At 38.8% G+C, this 24,042-nt stretch overlaps 1 protein-coding gene across 1 annotated transcript; it reads right to left on the reverse strand.

Moving 5' to 3' along the window:
• Positions 1 to 17,457: 17,457 nt before the first annotated feature.
• Positions 17,458 to 20,000, reverse strand: LOC113624702 (gamma-crystallin F-like). The gene is made up of 3 exons (XM_027114645.1): positions 19,903 to 20,000; positions 19,580 to 19,822; positions 17,458 to 17,796 (listed from the first exon to the last, which is right to left on the reverse strand). Exons 1-3 carry the CDS (start codon positions 19,909 to 19,911, stop codon positions 17,524 to 17,526), a joined length of 525 nt encoding a protein of 174 aa, XP_026970446.1. The 5' UTR covers positions 19,912 to 20,000; the 3' UTR covers positions 17,458 to 17,523.
• Between the last annotated feature and the right edge of the window lie 4,042 nt (positions 20,001 to 24,042).

A 24,042-nucleotide genomic window follows, 5' to 3' on the forward strand; every position in this document is an offset into this window, starting at 1 on the left:
TTACAATGTGAAAATTGATCTATTAATATCTACCAAATCTGCCCTTTTATGCATTTCATTTATCACTTTTGAGACTGCACATATCACCATGCCTATAACTTAGGAGTAGCTTAAAACCTGATGGCTAGGGAAATGGCCCTTTGAGAAATGTGCAGAGTATCAGAAATTTCCCTGTTTCTGTGGTTGAAAAAGAGGAGTAGTGTGGAAGTGGGTTACCCCATAACAGAGATGCCTATAAAAGTCATGAAACATTCTCTGGATAAGTTTCTTCTTTTTTCCTCTTCTCCCCTCTCCTTCCTCCCCCACATCTTTTCTCCTTGTTTCACTTTTCCCGAAGACTTGACTGAAATATTTTGATCTTTTCTTCTTCATAATGAAAAGTAATTTCTTTCCACTTCATTCATTATTTCAGAGTCATTAATAATTCTTTTAAATGTATTTAAACATGAAATTGAAGGCTGTGTGGTATTAATTATATTTGTTCAACTGAGGCCCCTTAAACCTGAGTTTCTCTGTGTGGGAAGAACTCACTGACAGAAGGGGAGAATGACGGATCACTGTGGGAAGGCTGGAACTTGTCTAAATCTATCAAAATGTCATGACCAAATTAAGGTTTAATTAAAAGCTAAAAAAAAAAAAATCACCTGATGTTGAATCCCAATTGTTTCAGAAAATAACTCCTTGCAATATTAGAATTTAATATTTGAGTCTCTTTCTAATCCTTGTGTCACAAATTTGATTTTCAACTATAATGGATGCTTGCCTTTTTCAAAACTAGAATGCTGGAAATATCTGACATTTCATCCCTAGAACTTTACTGTGTTATTGAGCTCTAATGGAATTCTCTTGAGTCAACTGGTCAATAATAATTCACTGAATGTTCTCTGGGTAAGATTAGAGCACTTACAGCATGGTAGTAGCCTGCCATGAACGCTGTTTTCTCTCCTTCTGCCTCACTCTGTTCTCACACAAATTAAAAAGTAGTAGGATGGAGAAACTAAAAGACCATAAGATGTTCATTAGACTGCAGATCTCAGCAGGGACCATGCATCTTATATTTGTATCAATAAAGTACTAAATAAAATCCTTTTAAAAATCCAAGAAGTGCTAAAAAAAAAGGCAAAAAAGTATAATATATAGCAATGTTCTTCATTTTTCCAAAGGGATTGGGTTTTGTTTTGTTTTTATATAAATTTATTTATTTATTTACTTTTGGCTGCATTGGGTCTTCGTTGCTGTGCGCGGGCTTTCTCTAGTTGCGGCGAGTGGGGGCTACTCTTCGTTGTGGTGCACGACTTCTCATTGCGGTGGCTTCTCTTGTTGTGGAGCACGGGCTCTAGACACGCGGGCTTCAGTAGTTGTGGCACTCAGGCTCAATAGTTGTGGCTCACGGGCTTAGTTGCTCCACGGCATGTGGGATCTTCCCGGACCAGGGCTCGAACCTGTGTCCCCTGAATCGGCAGGCAGATTCTTAACCACTGCACCCCCAGGAAAGCCCCGGGATTGGGTTTTAATAGGATTCACGGTATCGTCATATGATATGGGCATATCCAACATAATAATATTTGACACAGTCTTGAAATGCTTCCTTCATCTGGCTTTCAAGACGACACCCCCAGCTGGTTTTCTTCCGTCTTTTTCCCCCACCCTTCTCTCCACTCTTTCCCAGTGTCCTTTGCCAGCTTCCTCTCATCTCCTTTCCTCTATGCCTTGGAGAAGACAAGGAGGTAGTCCAGGATATCTTCTCTTTCATATTCACATGAACTTCCCTCCTGAACTCTAGATGCTTAGAAGGAACTGACTGTTTAACATCTCCACTTAGATGTTTAATACACATCTTGAATCTAACATCTCCCAAACTGAGCAGTCTTCTCCTATCATTTAATGACAACATTATTCTTCTCATACAGTGTAGGCTCACCGGAGCCCCAGCCTTGCTCTGGTGAAGGCAGGGATTTTTTCCATTTGTTGGCTGATGAATCCAAAATGCCCACAAGAGTGCCTGGCATATAGTAAATGTAAACTAAATATTTGCTGGCTGGATGTGTCTCTGAAACCTAATAATATCAGAAAACTCAATAAGTCCCAATTAGTATCTGCTGATCAGTATTGGAGCTTAATAACAAGCTCATCTCCAATGACCTACGTTAATTTCATTAAGTTTTTTTATAGTAACAAGGTGTAAAATGCTTTTAATGTAGAATTAAAAGTTACATAGGCATAGGCATAGGCATATTTTACATCTAATCCGGAGATGGGGTTAGTGAGAAATAGTTTCTTACCCTTGGGCCAATATTTAAAATCCTCTCCCACATTCCAGAGCTTATACTGTGCACACCTGTATTTGCATATGGTATTTGCCTTAATATAATATATAAAATAAAACCCACTGATCTTAAAATACTTTGTATTTTAAACAACTAAAGCTATTCTTGTCTTTGATTAGTTAAACGTTGAAAAGAGACAAAAATTTGTCAATTAATGACACATTCTTTATTAAATTTTGTGCATTTATTATGTGCCGGACACTGTTTTAGACACTGTAGAATACCAATAAGCAAGACTGGCAAAATTCAAGGTGTTTACATTCTGTTGAGGTAAATAATACTAGAATTTTTAAAAAGAGATAATTTTAGATAGTGTAGTGAAAAGATTAGGGGTGTAATTTGACTAGAGGAGTGAGCAATGTTCTTTGAGAAACATTTATATTGTAGAAAATATGGGTTTGAAGGGGAAACTATGCTGACCCACAGTATTTAATGCATCCTACTTAGATAACTGGCTGAGGAAGAAGTTGGCAGGGTAAATCTGGTGGAGAAGAGGGGAGGTAATGATCAACTGATGGACCTCTGAGGCCTCAGAGTTTTTTCTGTGACCCATTTAAATCCCTGAGCACTGAAAACTGAAAGAAAGCATGCTCCTCAGATGAAAGAAAGTGTTTTAAAAATTAGGACCCAAACCCACACTGTCAACTGTCCAAGCTCACACCTCACAAATAAATCTTCCCATTAAAAGAAAAGAAATAGTCAAAAGAAATATGTGGAATCTCTAAGAACATCTCTGAAGAAACTGAAGCAAAGGCTAGTGAAGACAAAGTATCACAAGAATTACTGAAGATAAAGGGAAAGGCATTGGACAAATAATTCTCCATAGTCCCAGATGAAATATTGACCACATCAAGCATCTAGAAAAATCTCACTAAAGGTGTACAACATAATGATTTGATATTTATATGCATTGTGAAATGATCACTACAGTAAGTCTAGTAAACATCAGTCAGCTTGCGTAGTTATACAATTTTTTCTTGGGATGAGAACTTTTAAGATCTATTCTCTTAGTAACTTTCAAATATGCAATATAGTATAATTAACTACATTCACCATGCTGTACATTACATCTCCATGACCTATTTATTTTATAACTGGAAGTTTGTACCTTTGATCCCTTTCACCCATTTTTCCCACCTCCCCATCTCCCTCCTCTGGAAACTACCAGTTTGTTCTCTGTATCTATGAGCTTGGTTGTTTTGTTTTGCTTTTGTTTTTGTTTTTCTTCTGTTTTGTTTACATTCCATATACAAGTGACATCATACAGTATTCGTGTTTCTCTCTCTGACTTACTTCATTTAGCATAATGTTCTCAAGGTCCACCCATGTAGTCACAAATGACAAGATTTCATTCTTTGTTGTGACTGAATAATATTCCATGGTATATCTATACATCACAATTTCTATATCCATTCATCCACTGATGGACACTTAGGTTGTTTCCATATCTTGGCTATTATAAATAATGCTGCAATGAACATAGGAGTGTCTATATTATTTCGAGTTAGTGTTTTTGTTTTCTTCAGATAAATATGCAGAAGTAGAATTGCTGGATCGTATGTTAGTTCTATTTTTAGTTTTTTGAGGAACCTCTGTAGTGTTTTCCACAGTTGCTTCACCAATTTACATTCCCACCAACAGTGCACAAAAGTTCCTTTTTTTTTCACATTCAAAATTCAAGAACATTTTCTTTCATTTTTTTTAACCAAAAATAGAATGAAAAAAATGACTACAAATAGAAAACATTTCTATTAATCTACTCTATTTTCAGAGTAAAGATACTTGTTTGAAAACAGTACAAATGATTTAAAAAATGATTACTCATAATTGAAGGATTTCAGACTTTTTCTTCTGCTCTTTTCTATATTGTTTGATGTTATACAGTCTTATATAATATGTGTATCATATATTTTAAAAACTTTAAACTCAAAAACCTTAAACAACTTTAGTTAAAACTATAATTTTATTTTTTGAAAAAATTAAGGAGGAAATAACTAACACATTTTTAAAGACACAGATATGTAAACAGTGATTATCTCTAACAAAATATAAGCAGTGATTAACTCTTGGTGGGATTTTGTAATTTTGATTTCTTACTTATGCTTCCCTTTGTTTCCCCCAATTTCCATAGCAGACATATGATATTTGAAATTAAAATGCATATGTATTAAAATGAAATGTTACCTTCAAACACACACACACATATATATACACATACATAAAACCAATGCATAAGTTCTAGTCCAAATATCAAAGATCCCTAGGTTGTAGATATGTACAAAAAAGAATGGTGTGAAAAAAAGTATTTCATATAAAATTCAAACCACAGCATTAAGAGCTTTTGTTATGTTTTGATTTAATTTGTTTTATTTATATCTTCATTTTACTTGCAATGTCTTTATCATTTTTATTGAAGTTGGATTATAGGAAAAAAGAAGGCAGAGAAATGGGGAAACTATAAAAAGTGAAATGACTCAGGGAATAGAAAGTGAAAGAAAGGTATTGGCAGATAAGGAAAAAATAAATGAATCATGGAGCTTACCCATCCATGTCTCTCGTTTTGCATCAGGATTTGATAAAGCAAATGACAAACAGTTGTCATGAGTTAGGTATTTTTATTTAAAAACCCATTGGTCCATAAATGAACCTCTATTAGACATTTTATTTAAATTAAGATAATAAGGATGGTAAATATATGTGTCAACACCCAACATCCTGCTATCCATACAGTTCCATGAAGGACCCATATTCTAACAAAACTGACTCTACCAAACTAGTACAACCCATTTCAGTGGCTGAGTATCTTAACATGAATAGACTCATTGATTCATTTTTCATGTACCAGAAACTGTTCAACAGAAAAGGGAATCATCAGTGAACAAAACAAGGTTTATGTCCTTATGGAGCTTAATTTTAGTGGGTGAAGACAGGATATAATAAATAAACAGTTTAGAATATGTTAGAGGGAGACAATTTCTACGGGTTAAAAAAAAGAAGTAATGGTGACCAGTCATGCTGGGGCAGGAGGTGAGTTGGAGTATGAAATGCAGACTGTAGTATCAAATGGGATGTTCAGAAAGTGATATTTGAGTAGATTTGAAGGTTACAAAATTGCTAGTCAAGAAATCTGGAGAAGAACTTACCAGAGTCACAGCTAAAGAAAAAGCTCTAAAGTAAGAGTGTGCTGGCTTCCTCCATGTAACTGTTTCAGAGTAAAATAATGGGAGAATAGTAGACAAGGAGGCTAGAGAGATAACAGAGAGTCAGGTTATGTAGGGACTTGTAAGCCATATTAAGGACTTAAGTTTTTACTTTGATTGAATGGAAATACTTTGCCAGAGTTTTAGCAGAAATGTAACATCATATGACTTATGTTAAAAAGGATCACGCTGGCTGCTGTGTAGAAAATAGACTAGAAGGAAAAGGTAGAAGCGGAGAACCTTATTATGAAAATATTGTAGTGATCCAGACAAAAAGCAACGGTAGGCTCAGTCCTGTGTGCAAGTATCAGAGCTAAGGAGAAATGATGTGATTATTTGATATACATTGAAAAAAAAGCTGAAAGGTGAGTTACATATAGAATAGTAAAAGAAGAATAGTCAAACATAACCCAAGAGTTGTTGGTTTTGATTTTTTTAAAATCTTGAGTAACAAGAAGGATGAGGGATATAAATTGAGAACCAGGTTTTGAAGGAGAGAGTAGCATGATTTGGCAGCCTAAAAGGAGAAAGATATTTCAGGTAGTTAACAACAAGTGAAATAGCTCAAATCATTGATCAGAGCATTAGGTGAGGCTTAAGTGGACACAGCAGTTTTTTTAAAGGACCAATTTGTTGCTGCATGGCAACTCACACTATATCCGGTTTTAAATTTATTTATACTCTACTTCTAAAATTGAAGTAAAACTGTGAATACCAACAAAGCAGACACTATGAAAACAACGAAAAAGACAGGAATCAAGTTTTTTAAAAGAATAGTCAATAATGGAGGTAATGACCAAATTTTCTGCCACAAATACTTAAATTGTCCCAAGACTGCTGCTATGAGCAGTTTTGCCACGTGCTTTCTCTAGCTCAATTATTGGCCCCTCCTTTGTTTTGCCTGCTTGCTAATAAACCTTTATGTTTAGCCAAATTTTATGTCCTTTCCACATGGTAGACATGGGGTTAGGAAGAGGCTGGACATGACTTCCTTTTAATTCCAGTCACCACCAGAGGCCAGCAGTACTTCCCTGAACATTGTTAATCAGCCCAATTGTAAAGTGAGTGTCCAATAAAGACACAGCCAATTGAAACAACGTATAGACAAATAGAGTTGAAAGTTTGGCATTTTCTTCTGAAGCCTTAGTGACTGCACTTTCTGTTGGTTACCCAGCTGATCTCTTTGTTTCTTCCTGTCAGCATGTGAGGTCAACAGCCACAAAGCAACCTCTACACTTTTCAAGTTGATTTTAAAACCAAACCATGGTCCCAAACTAGACATAGGCCCTCATTCCTAGAATGTAATTCATTTTGTGAAGAGATAGGGGTAGACAAAAGTGTAGGTCTCAGAAAGTTGGGATGTTTAGGTGCTGACAGTGTAAAAGTAGGGGAATAAAACCCACTACCCACTGAAACAAAGACCAACACTCTCAGCGACATTTCTGAGGCCCTACTCTGCAAGAGGGAACTCATTTAGATACCAGAGAGACCAAATGTCTGAAACATAGCTCAGAGCCTTTAAGGAAGATAACAGAAATGTTAACAGGAACACAAAAATTGAGAAGTTAAAGGTTTGAGAGACCAAACAGAGAAACATTTAGGATTGTATTTGCCTTTCTTTGTCCCTTTCAACTAGAGAGCATTGTATTTCCTCTGGGGAACAGAGATGACAGTAAAGACTTCATTTGATTTGAGCTATTAAAAAGGACAGAGCTGATTGAAATGAGGGTTTGAGTTGCCAAAAAGCTCTCTTCAACCTTCAATTCCTCCTAGCCTGTTTTAGAGCACTCTGTTCTTTCTGTCCTATTTTCCATCAGTCTTTCTTCATACAAATAATATGCTGAGCTCTAAATATAATTTTAAAATAAATGAGGGAGAGGTCAGGGGAAAAAAAACTGATTGTCAACCAACAGATTGTGTCTTTTCCCTGAGAAATCACTCTTGCAAGGAACAACAACAAAAAAATAGGCCCTTTTAAAAATCACAATTTGAGGTAAGAAATATTTCCATTTAACTTTGGCTTGAATGAGCTCTGACTTGTTTGTACTGTCTGGGGTCAAATTCCATACATTTTTAATTTAATAGCACATCCCTGTGACTACATCACCTTGCTTTTTAATACAATTTTATTTTCTGGACTTGAGTATTTGGAACCAGAAACTTAAAGGGTTGTGTTGCTAAGACACCGAGTCTTAGGTTGAAAGACGAGGATTCTCGCCACACATCTGTTGCTGACTGTGTAGGACATTGTGGAAACCACTTATACCTTATGCACATCCACTTGTTCAAAAACATTATCTTTTTATCAACTTCGCTGCTAAAGGATCAAATATAAAATCCTACTGTAGTGCAGGGAATTAAAAAAAGTTATTAGTAAGAAGAAATAAATTGGTTTTAAAAATTCCAAGATTATTTTATCTGTGGCGTTGTGAGCCACATACCCTGAAGCCTTCCTCTGTGTTTTGGTTTAACAGCTTTATTAAGATATAATTCACATACTACCCAACAACTCACTGACCCCTAGGCAACCACCAATACACTTTCTGTCTTTATAGATTTGTCTATTCTGGAAATTTTCTATTAATTGACTCATACAATATATGATCCTTAGTGACTAGCTTCTTTTGCTTAGCAAACGGTTCACCCATGTTGTCACATGTACTTCATTTATTTTTATTGTTGAACAATATTTCATTGTATGAATATATCATATTTTTTCCATCCATTCATCACCCAAATATTGGGTCATTTCCATCTTAGGTTAGTATGGACATTTGTTTGTAAGTTTTTATGTGGACATATCTTTTCATTTCTCATGGGTAAATATCTAGCATTGGAATTACCGGATAACATGGTAAATCTAAGTTTACCTATTAGAGGAACTGGCAGACTGTTTTCCAAAGCCACTGTACTATTTACATTCCTACAGGCCTTGTATGAGAGTTCCAATTTCTCCACATCCTGTCCAACACTTGTTATTATCTGTTTTTTTATTTTATTTTATTACAGCCACCCCAGTGGATGTGAAGTATTATCTCGTGGAGGTTTTGGTTTTCATTTCCCTGATGGCTAATAATGTTGAGCATCTTTTCATATTTTCTTTGGAGAAATTCTATTCAGATCCTTTCACTCATTTTAAATTCAGTTCTGTGTCTTTTTAGTATTGAGTTGCAATAGTTACTCTGTGTTTTTACAAGTGTCCAAGTCCTGTTACTCCTGATACAGCTGATTTTACTTGATGAAAGTATCCACTTGCTCTCAGAAAGCCACCTTCTCTTGCCTATGCATTTTCCAGCAAAAGTTCCTCCATTCATAAACCAGGGTTTTCACTGTAAATTTAAGCTGGTGTTTCAGTCTAAGCAAAAATGTATTTCTAGAGATGAATGAACTCACTTTATATTGTCAGAAAATAAAAGCTGCACAGCCCGTTACACTTCCCTTATTTGCAGTAGATGCTGCAGAGCTTGGAGACCATTACTTCACTGCCCCAAAGTACTTTTGAGCACTTTAGTTGAGATCTGCTCAACTAAAGTGCGTTTTGTTTATTTGAAATGGGATTTGGTTTGTTTTAGACTTAAATGCCTCTTTCCCTGTATACTTTAATCTCTAAATCATCTCAATTCCTTTCAGAAACAGACATGACAAATCTTTGATATAAAAATGCTGGCAGATGTGGAAAATGTACTTAAAGTTCTTATCTTTTAAAGAAAAAAGTCACTTTTTGTTTCCTTTGTGCCATAGAAAATGAGCAGTATCCTTGAGACTGAAGTCTAAAACTACCTGTGGTGTATTAAATCATAAAGGTCTAAGTGTCTTCACCAACAAAAAGGAAGCCGTAAAGTCTTTCTGAATGTGAGAAGGTTGAGAGTAGAGGGAGATTTTGAATTGATGAAAGTGAGATACAGTAAATTCTATCATTTATAGTGACCTGGGACTGCCTTTCTTCCCATTACCTACTTTTGTTATGTGGAGGTTATCACATAGTATCCATTCTTTTCCTGCCCCATAGGTAAGGCCTAGGCAAGATTTCAGGTTAGATACAGATTTTTTTTTTTCAGATAGACACCCCTCCTTTCCTTTCAACAATCATGTATTTAATACTATCTCTTCCAGTTCCCACTTTCCTCACCAAGTTATTTTTGATTATTAGTTTATTCTGCAATTCTACCACTCAGGAATATTTTCATTTTTAAAGAATATTCTTAAAAAAGAAAGAGCTTTCATAACCATAAGAATGCATTTCTCCCAGTGGTCTAGTATTCTTCCAGGAAAATGTTTGTTGATTTATTAAACATTTTTATATTTGTCTGAAGATGGTAGTGTAGCCTTAAAAAAATATGCACAACATGAGAGTTGTGACTTAAGTTTTATTTGGGGCAAAATGAGGACTATAGCCCTGGAGACAGCATCTCAGATAGCTCTGAGAAACTGCTCCAAAGAGGTAGGGGGGGAAGGTCAGTATATATGTGATTCTGGTGAAGGGGGAATACATGAAATCAAGCACATATTTTTTGCAGAAGGTTTCTGCTAGTCACAAGGAGCAGATGTCACAATGAAGGATTTTAGTGCTTTTCTAGATATGAGGAAATACAAGAACTGGGCTCATAAAATGGGCTTCTGAAAATTTCTAACTATCTGAAGACCTGTTCTGCCAGTTTTTCCCAGAGCACAGAGTGCCTCATCTCTGTTCTCCACCCTGAACTCCTTTCAGGGGGTGTTGAAAGTCAGCAGCTGCAGAAGCATGTGATATAATCCTTGTAGAGGTAGATGGCAAGCGCCAATGGCAAGTACCAATTTGTAGTTGACAATAGCAAGTATTTTTTGTGGTCCCACTCAAATCAGAGGGAAAATATTCTGCAATTGTCTGCATACATAACTTTTTCTTAACCTCAATTTTTTAATCAAAAACTGTATTGCCCAATTTAATCACTCACCTAATTTGTCCCCCTTAGTCATCAGTACTGATGAATAAGTCAGTTCTACATTCAACAGGAAATTTGTTATCTTGGACAATTATCAAAAAAGAAATGTCAAATGTTATAGCAGTTTCAAAAAAAAAAATTCCAAAAATACTTCTGAACCATAGAAATGTAAATAACTTCCCAGCAGGACTATTTGAAAAGTCCAGCATTAATATCAGTGTAACTATTTTAAAAAATATGTCATGTTATTATACAAATAAAAGTTTTTACAGGTATCAACTTTTGTTATTTTCCTAACATAGAACATGGACTATTGGTGCTTGGCCTGAGAGAAGTGAAAACACAGCACAGTGGTTATGACCAAGATGATCTCTTACTTTCTCCAGATTGTCTCATGGCCTCTTGGAAAACAAAGTGCCTCTTGGAAACCAATCTGCTATGCTCTCTGCTTGAATTGAGTAAAGGAAGGAACTCTAGGAGAGGTTCTCCACTGGCTGTAAATTTTAAAAGAGAAAAGGTATGTTGCCCATTTTCTCACATTGGTTTACTTTCCAGATTGAAGATTTATTTATTTTTAAGGAATGGGCTTCTGGCCTTTTCAAATCCTGCAAACTTTTTGAAAAATGACTGCCATCATTAGACTGTCGATCACAGGCTCAAAAAGTGAAAACTCAACCAGAAATATATCAAAATGAATATGTTTTAGAGGCTTAACTTTCATGTAAGATGCTTTCAGTTGCAAGGAACAGAAAATTCAATCTAAAATGGCATAAGAAAAAAAGGGGAATCATTGGTTTAGTGTAGACACCAGAGCTTGGTTTATTCTCATTCATATCCAGTGAGGAATCGAAAGAAAGTTCAGTTCCCCAAAATTTTTAGTTTACAGACTGAAGCTCTTTGACCATAATGGGCTGGACTTGATTACGTGCCCAAATCCATTCCACCTAGTGTCTGGGATTTGGAAAAATATAATTGGATTAAACTCATGAGGGCCTTCTCAGGAGCTTAAGATAGAAGCGGTTTTTCCCTTTCTCAGATACAACGCTTTGGGCTCCATGTAAAGGAAACTCTACCTCAAATTAGCTTAAATTGTATTTAGTATCTCCCATAGTAGGAAGTTCAGAGAGGGGAGTCTCCAAGTATGGTTAAAATAGGACTCCAGCTTCTCTGCAGTTTCCTTGGCTCTGCCTGTCTCCATGCACTGGCTTTCTTAAGATGGGATAGTTTCTGGACTTTTCAAGTACTATAAACCTACCCATGAAGTTTCAAGATGGCTAAAATAGCCACTCGGATGACCCAGCAGGACAAAGAAAAAGGTTTTACTCCAAAACTAGAATAACATTAACTCAAGATTTAGTATGTTTGCACCAGTTCAGGTCATATGTCAACTCTCATCTGGTATCAGTCACCAGGAGAACGCCATGATCTGTCTGGCTGAAAGCTGAGTTCCGTCATTGGATAGGCAGGCAGGATCATCACAATTGGTCTAGGACTAGTAACCACTTTTGAGCTGGAGGTGGGATCACCTTCCCTGAGAATCACAGAGCACATGGGGAAGGCTGAACCCTTGAACAGGGTTCACATTTTGTAAGGAGGAGGAAGGAGATAACAGAGGAGGATATTCAGCCATCAGTGGTCAGGACACACCCACATTCAGAAAGGAAGAGACAGTAGTTGATGAGGAATACAGAGATAAATTATTCTTGTGACAATGCTCTTTTCTTCTTCTAACATTTGACTGATAATATGCATAAAACTTGCCTGAATAAAATATGGTAACTCAGGAGTACCACTCTGGAAACAATCAGATTTCAATTGCAAAAAATATTCAGAGAGACCTCCACTTACCTGGTTTCAGTTCTGGATAGAATTTGAGGACCCTGATGATGTTCAGTGATTTTTTTTGCTTAGAGTTCCAAAAACTCCTGAATAAATTTCCAGGTTCTCTGCATTCAGTCAACACTGATGCCCAGAGAGAGACCAACTCCTTTCACTGGATGAGCCTTCTTTTATTTGTAACTTATTTCCTGGTTCCTAAAAGAGAAATTTCCATTTCACACTAGCCCTTGTGCATCACAATGCATTGACTGGCAATAATAGCATCTGCAGCAAAGGAGACAAAACAACTCAGAAGTTTGTTTCTCAGATCAGAGCAGATTTCAGTTCAGATGTCACCACCCTCTTCCTGGGTCCCTCCCTTTCTCCACTGATCAGCTTCCTTTCTGAACAAAGGAAGAACAGGACCAGGATAAGTGAAACTTTATAAATGGATGATAAACCCTGATTGTACTTTGAGAATACTTTACAGGCTGAAATAACTTACTAATGGAGTTAAAATAGGAAGACATTGTGTGTAATCTTATCAATATGTAATAGAGACATACTGGAATTCAGAGAACCAAGATTTTCTGTTCTAAGTTTTTTTTTTTTGTTATTTTGTTATTTAGTGATGGCAACTCATTAGGTAAAACCAATCCAATAGTGGAAAGATTAGATTGTTATATTTCTTAAATCTAATATAGTCAGCTATTAATCTCAAATACAGTCCTTTTAAATTAAGAAAAGAATGAAAATCAAACTAGTATTGATTACATGCTAGCTACTTGACTAGACGGTTTGTCTCACTTTTCTCAATATCCTCACTTGACTGATGAGTAAATGGAAGGCTCTGAAATCCATGATTTACCTAATGCCTTCAACATAGCAAATGTCCCATTGTGAACCACCAGGTAGACAGAGCAATCGATTTCAATGAGGAAAGGGAAAGACACATACTAAACACCCAGTCTGGCTCTGTGCAAGGCAAATCCATACAGTATGTCACTCCCTCCATTTAGCAGACAAAACAATCATGACTCTGAAAGGTTTGATGATATGCCCAAAGCCACAGGTCTGTGCATGGAGGAGCAAGGAGCTCAGGTCAGGGGCTTCTGACCCCAAGGTCATTCTCACTTTACTATATCATGTGATAACTTGTGCTGAAGCACAGCAGAATAATATTGAGGTATTCTTCCAAGAGCTGAGCTGTTAGTAGTTGGGAATACCAGTTTTAACAGATACAAAGCACATAGGCACAATTAAAGACAAAGACATGGGAAAGGCGTAGCTTTTCACATCAGTTGAGGGATGTGTGACGTCCTCTCCTCTGCTAATGGCTGTTCTGAGGACAGCATGTCTGTAGTCTGAGAGTTTCTGAAAAGGTAGTTTTGAAAATGCTTCACTGCCTTCCTTTTTCACAAAGTTGAAATATAAACTACAAAACAGTAAATAAACTCTGAATCTTGCTGACAAATCTACTCATTCTGCATGCTCCTTTTTCCCTCTCTAATTTGATATTATAATCGATTTGGCTAACGTCTGACATAAACTTGTGAGTGAACATAATCCGAACATATGTATCACAAGTGAGCCTCTTGTGTGAAATGTACACTGCTTGTCACGTTGAGCTATTATTAATGTATATTGGTTAGGAATCAAATGTTTCGGTTTCTCTTTTCCCATTTAATTATTAAGTATGACATTCAGCTCCTCTACTGTCTAGGGTAAAGGGTTTTTCATGAAATCAATCAGTACACATAACTCTTGAGAAAGTGACTCTTTACCTCTGAAGTGCCATAGACAATTTATCACCTCATTATTTAGTCTTTTATCAAAATTCTAGTTTCCTTGGGGCTTCCCTGGTGGCGCAGTGGTTGAGAGTCCGCCTGCCGATGCAGGCGACACGGGTTCGTGCCCCGGTCTGGGAGGATCCCACATGCTGCGGAGCAGCTGGGCCCGTGAGCCATGGCCGCTGAGCCTGAGCGTCTGGAGCCTGTGCTCCGCAGCGGGAGAGGCCACAGCAGTGAGAGGCCCGCGTACCGCAAAAAAAAAAAAAAATTCTAGTTTCCTTGACTGTGGAGAACTCCTTCGGTCAGTCAGCCTGACAGCATCTTTCTCTATGGCTACAAATGTGGCAGGGTAAATATAATTGCATGTCAGAACAAACATCCTGGAAACTTTCCATTGGCCTCATCTTGTTAAAAAAAAAAGTACTTGAACTGAGTGTTGAAAACCAGCCCCTGATTTAAAACAGAAAAAAGTTTCCCTTTTTGATATGTCTTTTTCTTTGCCTTTATTCTATTAGCATTTTGTTCACAAAGAACAGCATACAATATTCAGGTTTTCTGCTGCGCATGTTAATAACTAGTTCATGGATTATCCAAATTCTCTAGGTTTTATTTTTCAAATTCCACAAAACGCTACTCTCATTGAACTATTTGACAAATATTTTCAAGTGTTTCTGCAAAATATCAAGGCTTGCATCCTGAAGGGAAAATCTCTCCCTTTGAATTACTCTATAACTGAAATTCGGGACTTAACTGTCATCCCATATTTGGAGCAAGAATTTATTCTTTGTACCTAGCAAAAGCCCATGGATGTGTCAGGACCATTAATAAGGCAGGAAGCATCCCTCTTATTTTATTATCCTTCCTCCCCGACCATATATACATCCTTTAAATTTCAGGGATTATCAAATTGAACTCCATCTTATCTGATTTTTTTCAATAGTTGAAAAAGTAGAGTAAACACATAGATGGAAAAGAAAACCCCTGTGTATGAATGAGACCTGGTGTCCTCTTGTTGAATATTTGCAATCTGAACTCTATGCACAATACCCTACGTAACCTTTTTTAAAAAGAATTGTACAGCCTGTATTCAGCTGCAATTCCTCTTGACATTCCAGCATTGGATGACAGTGGCTTCCAGAACATTCAACTATTCTTTCTCACTTTCCATTGTACTTATCATTTTTTATCTCTTCAGCAGTTTCCTGTCTTTTTCTCATCATTACATCTCTTAAAAAATCTGGTTGTTCTAAATACTAGCATGTGATGTCGCTCAACAATGGTTAATATATTGATTTGGCCAGAGTAGTTAAAGAGTCAAAGATGAATATTTTTAGCCAGTTATTTTTCAAGCTCTTTATAAAATCTATAACAATGACAAAGTGTTTGAAAAGTTAGGGGAGGGAAACATGGCAGCTTCCAGAATGAAAATGCTATAAATGAAGGGCCATGCCTGGACAGGGAGAGGGAGAGGAGGGAAAATTAGCTGAGGAAAGAAGGGACTTGTATCTGTAGAAGGGCGGGTAACTCACATGTGTTGTTGAAACTTCAAATTCAGTGTAGTTAATGGAACACCCATATGATGAGACAAGATGGGGACCCACTCCCCCACTGCCTCAGCCAGTGATAGGTGAAAATTATAATTTCACTGAGTATCTCCTCATAAGGCAATGGATGTCCAATGACTATGTAACACTTAAACATGTTCTCTGCCATCTCCTAATTTTTAGGATTTCATATAACTCAAGTATCAGACTGAGCTGTATCTGCATACAAATTACAACTCACCTTTTTAGCCTGGGGTTCCGATCAATAGAATTATAAAAAGAGGCATAAAGGTAATCTTAATTTTTCTAGTAAGCAAATTAAAATAGTTAAAAGAAACAAGTAAAATCAACTTTGATAACAGATTTTATTAAACCTAATATATCCAATATATTATCAGTTCAACATTACACTAATTTGAAAAACATTCAGATATTTTCCTTTCTATTTTTCATACTAAGTCTTTGAAATCTGGTGTGTGTTTTACACTTATGACACATCTTCATTTGGACTTAACCAAATGAAGTCTAGCCAAATAGAGTCATGTGATAGTGACTACTGTATTAGCACAGATCTAAATGTCCTTAGAGCTTCTTCAAATATTTTGTAATGTGCATGTGTGCTAGGGAAGTAATATGTTAAATAATTTGACTACTTTATTCCTATAGTATTTGGGATTTCGGAAACAACTTATTTATTAGCTGCTAGATACGTATATATTTTCAAGTAGAAAATGATTTGCAGTGGTTCTTTCCTAATCATGGCCATTCAGCTCACCAAGAACTTATTTCACCAAGAGGTTGCCATTTTCACAATTAAGTCAAACCCCTAAGCTGGGAAGTAATTTGTTTTTTCTCAATTATGTGTAAACATCTGAAATCGAGAAGTCTAGTATTTTCAATCAAAGAAAATCTAGTAGGGTAATAGAACACCTACTTAGGTTTCATTTGATAAACTTCATCTTCCTGCAAAGAAATTTTGAATTCAATTAAATGATTAGTTCCCACATTACCTTTTTCTTTCTTGGTGCTATGATTACTATCAAATGTTGATTCATGAGCTAGAGGTAATCAAAATTGATCCAAGTCTGGTGACAGTATCAGCATAGCCAATAGTAGATTTAAGAACTTTGCCTGATTGTATGTTATTTTCCGGATCACGTACCTTATGTCTTTACTTCTGTCCCACTGCGCTCATTTTGATCAGTGCACACTACCTGAATGCTTTGTACCTCCCTTAAGTAGAAAAATGTTTGGAAGAGTCCTTTGGGCTGTTCATTAAGGTGGCACTTGATTCTTATACTTGGGCTCTGGATACGCATATATTAGTAAACCTATTCAGGCAGTCACATGTATTCACACCGAAGATGTGTCAGACACATCTGTCTCTATCTAACTCTGTCTACCTCTGCAATTTCACTTAGCCATCTTACTGAATGCAAACTCCAAAAGGGAATTCTCCTAAGAAAAGGGTACTAAAAAGGTGACCAGCTGTTTCACCAGCAAGCTTACAGAACAGTTTCCTAGAAACTATTATACGTTATGCAAAGCTAAAATGTGTAAGTGATTTTAAAATAATAAGTCATTTAATCCACACCACAAACTTATGAAATGAAGAGTACTACTACACCGAGTTTTACAAATGAGGAAACTGAGGCACAGAAATGCTAAGTAACTTGCCGACCACCTAAATCTAGTAAGTGGATGTGGACCCAGGCATTCTGGCTCCAGAGCCTGTCCTCTCAACTGCTACCCCACACCACCCTTTCCACTGACACTTGTAAGAAAATCCACATTATTCCGTTTTATTTTTGCTGAGCCCTTCCAAGGAGTCTGAAAGGAAGAGAGGACCACGTTACTGCATCAAACACACAGGAAATATTTTATTAGCTTCCAGATGGAGAAAACAGTAGAGTAAAAGTATTTCAGTAGAAATCCACGGCCCTCCTCAGGGAGCCCACTCTGGCATCCAGGGCCCCCCAGTCGTGGTAGTGCCTGTAGTCCCCCGGCCGCACTAGGTACTGCCGCCCGCGGTAGTTGGGCATCTCATAGAGGACCCACCAGCCCTCCAGCACGTGAAGGGAGCGGATCTCATTGAAGTGGAAGCGGTCGCGGAGCGAGGAGCAGTCTTCCGTGAGCTCCGCCACCTGGCCTCGGTAGTCCTCTCGCTCGTACATCCTCAGCCGGTGGGAGCTGGTCTGGGTTCAGCAATCAGCAGATGGGAAGGGTCAGAAAACCTAGCCTTTAGCAACCAATCACTCACACCGCTGGGGGAATGGGCATTTTTTTAATCTTTTCTATATCAAAGATGACAAATTAAAAAGACAACCAACACCAGGGCCACTGGGTATAGTTGGGTAGATTGCACACTGCAAAACTGAAGAGGGGGCCATTCACACAGATCAAGACATTCATGGTGCTCCATAGTTTTCTAGGGCCACAACCTACATGAATCATATTTAGTACCTACTTAGTACCATTCTTAAGTGACAATTTTTATATATAATTTTTGCTCTCTCCTTTATAGACTTAAACGGTGGTCTGGAACTCTCCTTGGTGGTTATAAAAATAATTAGATATTAAAATAAAAAGGCAAATCTATCCCTGGCAAAAGGCATTATTTTGGAACTCCATAGCATTAGAAGAGGCTGGGAAGAGAGGAAGTCGAATTGCTTTCCCCGAAGTGAAGCACAGGAGGTGGCAGTCCAGCCCAGGCAACTCCTTAATCCCTTCCTTTCTGCTTTGAGTCCTGCTATTCTAAAATCCCGAGAAGCAAGAGCCATCGTAACGATTAGGTTTCAGTTCTCACCTCTAATATATGGTCTGGCAAAACACTTTTAGGTAATTAATAAAAATAGAAGCTCAAGATCATGAAGGAGGCCTGTCTAGATCAATAGATTATAAAACCTTTAGAAAAATGTAAGGGCAGGCTGTCAGTCCTGGGCAAATCCTGTCTGTCTCTTCCTGAGCACTTGTTCTTTTATCTGCTTGTTCCTTCGCAGCAGGTACCCACTCAATTCCTTCTTCCTTCTTCCACCATTAAATCCTCGTTAGGAAATGTTCTCATAAGCAATTCATTCTGAGGTATAAAAAACTGCTAATAAGGTATCTTCCATGGTTTGCAAAAGACTCACGTGTGTGTTAATTTGATCTTCACAACAGCCTGACACACGTGGAGCAACCATTCTAAGTCTTTTCTTCTTTTAAGAGAAACTAATGACTAGAGCTTTCAGGCTGTAATCAAAGAGTCAGGGAAAGTAAAGGTCCAGATTTCCAGGCTCCTAATGCCAGTCTGGGTCCTATCAAGGCTTTCAACCCTCTGAGGGGGTTTCAAATTTCCCCAGAATGGTACATTTTCCATAGGACTCTGTCATAGGCAAATAAAAGCCTCCCTAACTGTAGAATTCCAGGCTGCTCAGGCTTTACTTGGGTAGCAGTGGGCTTTGCAGGTGCTACTAGAATCACATTGTTGGTTATTTGTTTTGCCTAATCAAAAAGCAGAACTTGAGGGACACTTGATACTCATAATGGTTAATATTTGGAGGAGGGGGTAGTTTGCCATGTGCTGGGCAATCTCCTTTTGACCTCATCACAGCTCGATGAACCAACTGCCCTTATTAACCCCGCTTTACAGATGAGGAAGGAGAGAAGTAGCCCAGTAACTAGCCTAAGGGCACCTGGGTGTGAGGAGTTCACCTGTTGCTTATTCCTCAGCGGTGGCACAGACGCTCTAAACTAATGCCGTGCACCACTTTTGCCCAGTAGAGGTGAGCTTAATTTTAGCAAAGGAGAATACAATTTCAATTAAGAGCATTGCATCACTCAATTTTTCGGTGGAAAGAAACCTTAAAGACATTAATAAAGGGAAAGAGAACCCGGTTAGAGCCAGCAAAAGAAGGCCACCGTCCTGCAGCCTGACCACTGTGTCTGGAGCACTGGTGTGACCCGAGGGCACGGCAGGCCCAGGGGAACCGGACTCACGTGGGGGATGAGGCGGCAGGAGCGGACGGAGTCGTTGAGGCCCATCCACTGCTGGTAGTCGGGGTAGTCGCCGCGCCGCAGGAAGTACTGGCAGCCCGAGTAGTCGGGCTGCTCGTAGAGCATCCAGCAGCCGCTGTCCACCCGGATGGAGTTGCAGCGGCCGAAGCAGGGCTGCAGGTTGGCGTGGTCGCTGCTGCACTCGTAGTGGCGGCCCTGGAAGCCCCGGTCCTCGTAGAAGGTGATCTGCAGGGAAGGGAAGGACAGGGCTCAGAGGCCTGGGCTCCAGCCCGGCTGCGGGCCCCTCCCGCCGGCGCGGGGCTCACCTTCCCCATGGCTGCTTGATGCGGGGATGCGAGTTCAGTGCGGTGGGGCGGGCGCGCGGGTCTATATAGCAGGAGGGCTGCTGCGTTGGCAGGAACGACACAAAAGGGGCCCCCGCGTGAGGAGGATTTCCTCTCTCTCTTCTATATAATGACGGCGGGGGTGGGCAGGGGACTTATTGTATGTTTTCTCTTAGACTCTCCAGAGCTTTCGAACTGATGACCCGCGTAAAACTGTCACTTGGTGCCTCTGGGGCCTTTAAATGAAGCCTATTCAGGAGATTGGAAGCGAGCAAAAGCGCCTAACGGGGTTAATGCTTGTAATGAAACATTTTTTAACCTTTTTGAATTTCGAAATGATCTCTTTTTGAGGAACAACACCGGGTAGTGACCGGGTCAGAGGTCAGGATGGGCTCCAGCGGGAGGCGTTTAGATGAGAGAGCGTTTCCTTGGTGTGAGGATGTGGGACGTGGGATGCACCTGCCTTCTCCGCAGGACGTCTGAAGGAGGATGGGATTCTCCTCTAAGAGAACCTCCTACCAGCCTCCCCGCTGATGAGCGGGTGCAGCAGACAACACACCGGAGGAAAGGTGAGGGGGTTGGTCCCCGAGGAAGCCCTCTTTAAGCACCTGGCTCGGCTCTGCTCCCTGGAGACTGGACCAGGGCTGCCTCCAGACTCAGCTGCTGCCTCCGGCCCACCGGCTGGAAGCCTGCAACTTTGGAGTTCATGAGGGGACTCATGGGTGGTTGTTAGTCACAGGTAAATTTCTAGTTAATATTTTTGCTCAGTGCTAAGCTTATTTGTTTGGATCTAGCTACTGACAAATGCAAGTTAACCTGCAGGTGTAACAAAGTTTTAAATGCCACCATTTTGCAAAGCTTCTGCCTTCTCTCCCTTCCCCAGCCCTGGGCAAACCCTGAGCACTCGTCAGTTAAGGCTCTGACTCCAGGGGCTGCAGGCTTCCTCCCTGCCCTCAAAGTCCCCCTTTCCTCCCCTCACCCCCAGCAGCTCCTGGTGCCCTACTCTCTTTGGAGCAGGCTTTCTCAACCTCAGTTCTACTGTAACATTTCAGGCTGAAAAACTCTCTCTTGTGGGGGGCTGTTCTGTACATTGTAGGATATTTAACAACATCCTGTCCACTACCCACTAGATGCCAGCAGCACCCGCTTCCTTCCTCCCCAAGTTATGACAACCAAAAGTGTGTTCAGATATTTCCAAAAGCCTCCACGGGGGACAAAATCAATCCCTGTTGAAAACCACTGATCTAAAAGTGCTGGCCATATACCTGGCATTCTCACCAGCAGTTACCCCACTGCGTTAATGGGATCATTTGCAGGCTGTGTTTGTGGAACTGCAGAAATTCCTCAGAGATGCTCTGGGGCCACTCAAAGAGCAAGGAGGAGGGGAAAAGGGAGTGTGCCTTTCTTATCCTCCACTTTAACCAGAGCATTTTCACTTGTACCTGTTTTATATAAAACCTTGTTTGAAAACAGGGTTTTATCACTACATGATGATAATTAAAAAAAATAAATTTGAAGACCATTGGTTTAAGGTATTGTGATTCTCATAATGCCCTTCAAAATACAAATATTTTACCTACTAACCACAGTACATAATGAAATTGTTTTCCCTTTACAGATCAGTGTAGATGAGTTTCCCAGGACAGCTTGCTAATTTCTTGTGAAAAGATCTTGAGAGAACAAAACACAGCCCTGATAAGTCCTGACATGATAGCGTCTGGAAACATTGGATCATGGTACTAGGCCAAAGAGAAAAAGAATGAGATGGATATCACATGGAAAGTTCAGAGGTTAGTCTGTGAACAGTGCACTGGGGAAATGGGGCTGTGAAGCGCTGGCAAAGGGAATGCACTAAAACTGGGCTTTGACAAATTCACAAATTCACAATCTGGTCTAGAAGCTGCAGTTTGGGGCTCTAATATTCATCTGAAGATTAACGTAGGGTTTTATTGGTTTTTTTGTTTTTTTTTAGATCGTTGAGGATTAGTGCAGTTATTCATGATCCTTTTTTAATTTCACCATTACCCTCAATCTTGTAACTTGCTGAGTTTAGTGCTGAGTAGATTTCTTCTTAAGTAAAACTTTTCAGGAGACTGAAAATGGATAACATCAATTTGTATTAGTTAGGAAATCATGGGGAAAGATTTTAGTACTGTATGAACAGAAAAAGACAAGTAGTATAGAGACACTGGGCACAGAGGTTAGCTAGAATATAGTCTGTTCTTATCCTGTGTACTCCAAATGTGCTTACTAAGGAATTCAAGATTTTCATCGAAGCTCTTGCGTAAAAATAGCAACAACAACAGTCTTTTAGAAAATAATGCAGGGTAAAGTGGGGAATTGAAGGACTGTCAAATAAAGCATGTAATACTAAGTATGTTGGCAAGAAAATGTGAAAAACTTGAATCACCAGAGTCTGTCTTCTAAAGGTTTTCCCAAAATGATGTGGCAAACTTTCTTCCAGTTGACTTATTATTTGAACCTTTTGATCAATGTTTATTTTCCCAAGATATGTGTATCAAATAATAAATTTCCTAGTAATTGTATTCTTTCTTGAAGTATTTTTAAGGCATCCTGAGAATAAAATATTATTACTTAAAGCCAACAAATTATATTTTTACTCTAAATCATATACTATATCATGAAGTTCTACAATTGAGTTTGTTTCAATCAAAAGCAGCTGCAATTCCCTAACACTGGTTACAGAAAGGTACCAAGGTTCTCAAGGGAGCTAAGTATATATATGCAAAGCATTATTAGCCTGAGATATTAATCAGTTGAAGCAAAGGAAACTTTCCATCACAATTGTCTTCTATCAAGGCCTTACAAACCAGCTGCATATTTAGTATGAGAATATTTGCTTTTTTAAAAAATATCTTTATTGGAGTATAATTGCTTTACAATGGTGTGTGTTAGTTTCTGCTTTATAACAAAGTGAATCAGCTATACTTATACATATATCCCCATATCTCCTCCATCTTGCGTCTCCCCCCTACCCTCCCTATCCCACCCCTCTAGGTGGTCACAAAGCACCTGATCTCCCTGTGCTATGTGGCTGCTTCCCACTAGCTATCTATTTTACATTTGGTAGTGTATATATGTCCATGCCATGCTCTCACTTCATCCCAGCTTACCCTTCAACCTCCCCGTGTCCTCAAGTACATTCTCTACGTCTGTGTCATTATTATTATTATTATTTTAGATTCTATATATATGTGTTAGCATACAGTATTTGTTTTTCTGTTTCTGACTTACTTCAGTCTGTATGACAGACTCTAGGTCCATCTACCTCTCTACAAATAACTCAATTCCATTTCTTTTCTTTGTTTTTTTTTTTTTTGTTTTTTCTGTGGTACGCGGGCCTCTCACTGTTGTGGCCTCTCCCGTTGCGGAGCACAGGTTCTGGACGCGCAGGCTCAGCAGCCATGGCTCACGGGTGCAGCCGCTCCGCGGCATGTGGGATCTTCCCGGACCGGGGCACGAACCCATGTCCCCTGCATCGGCAGGCGGACTCTCAACCACTGCGCCACCAGGGAAGCCCAATTCCATTTCTTTTTATGGCTGAGTTATATTCCATTGTATATATGTGCCACATCTTCTTTATCCATTCATCTGTCAATGGACACTTAGGTTGCTTCCATGTCCTGGCTATTGTAAATTGAGCTGCAGTGAACATTGTGGTACATGACTCTTTTTGAATTATGGTTTTCTCAGGGTATATGCCCAGTAGTGGGATTGCTGGGTCATATGGTAGTTCTATTTTTAGTTTTTTAAGGAACCTCCATACTGTTCTCCATAGTGGCTGTACCAATTCACATTCCCACCAACAGTGCAAGAGGGTTCCCTTTTCTCCACACCCTCTCCAGCATTTAGAATATTTGCTTTGAATAAATTTATAGCATTCATGCTAAGAGCAGAAAATAATTTGAAGGCAATTCATGCTTGATCAATTTGTGAGAGCAGTTGTGAAATGCAGACTGTAAAAAACATGTATAAATTATCTGCTCTTTATGTCACCATGCTAAGATAAATGCTAAAAATGAAATAAAGTTTCCAATTTCAAGGCAATAATAAGAAGAAAGAAGAAGTACATTGCATCATATGGATTTTAAGTTATTCAAA

Source organism: Aethalodelphis obliquidens, unplaced genomic scaffold, assembly GCF_003676395.1.
Source record: "Aethalodelphis obliquidens isolate GAN/ISIS:26980383/991018 unplaced genomic scaffold, ASM367639v1 scaffold2, whole genome shotgun sequence".
In the NCBI taxonomy this organism is placed as follows: Eukaryota; Metazoa; Chordata; class Mammalia; order Artiodactyla; family Delphinidae; genus Aethalodelphis; species Aethalodelphis obliquidens.

What these genes read in the sequence shown, in the direction of transcription:
- LOC113624702 (XM_027114645.1), bottom strand. An exon ending in CCTGCCGCCTCATCCCCCAC is followed by an intron (nt 17,797 to 19,579) that starts GTGAGTCCGGTT and finishes TGCTGAACCCAG; the next exon opens with ACCAGCTCCCACCGGCTGAG.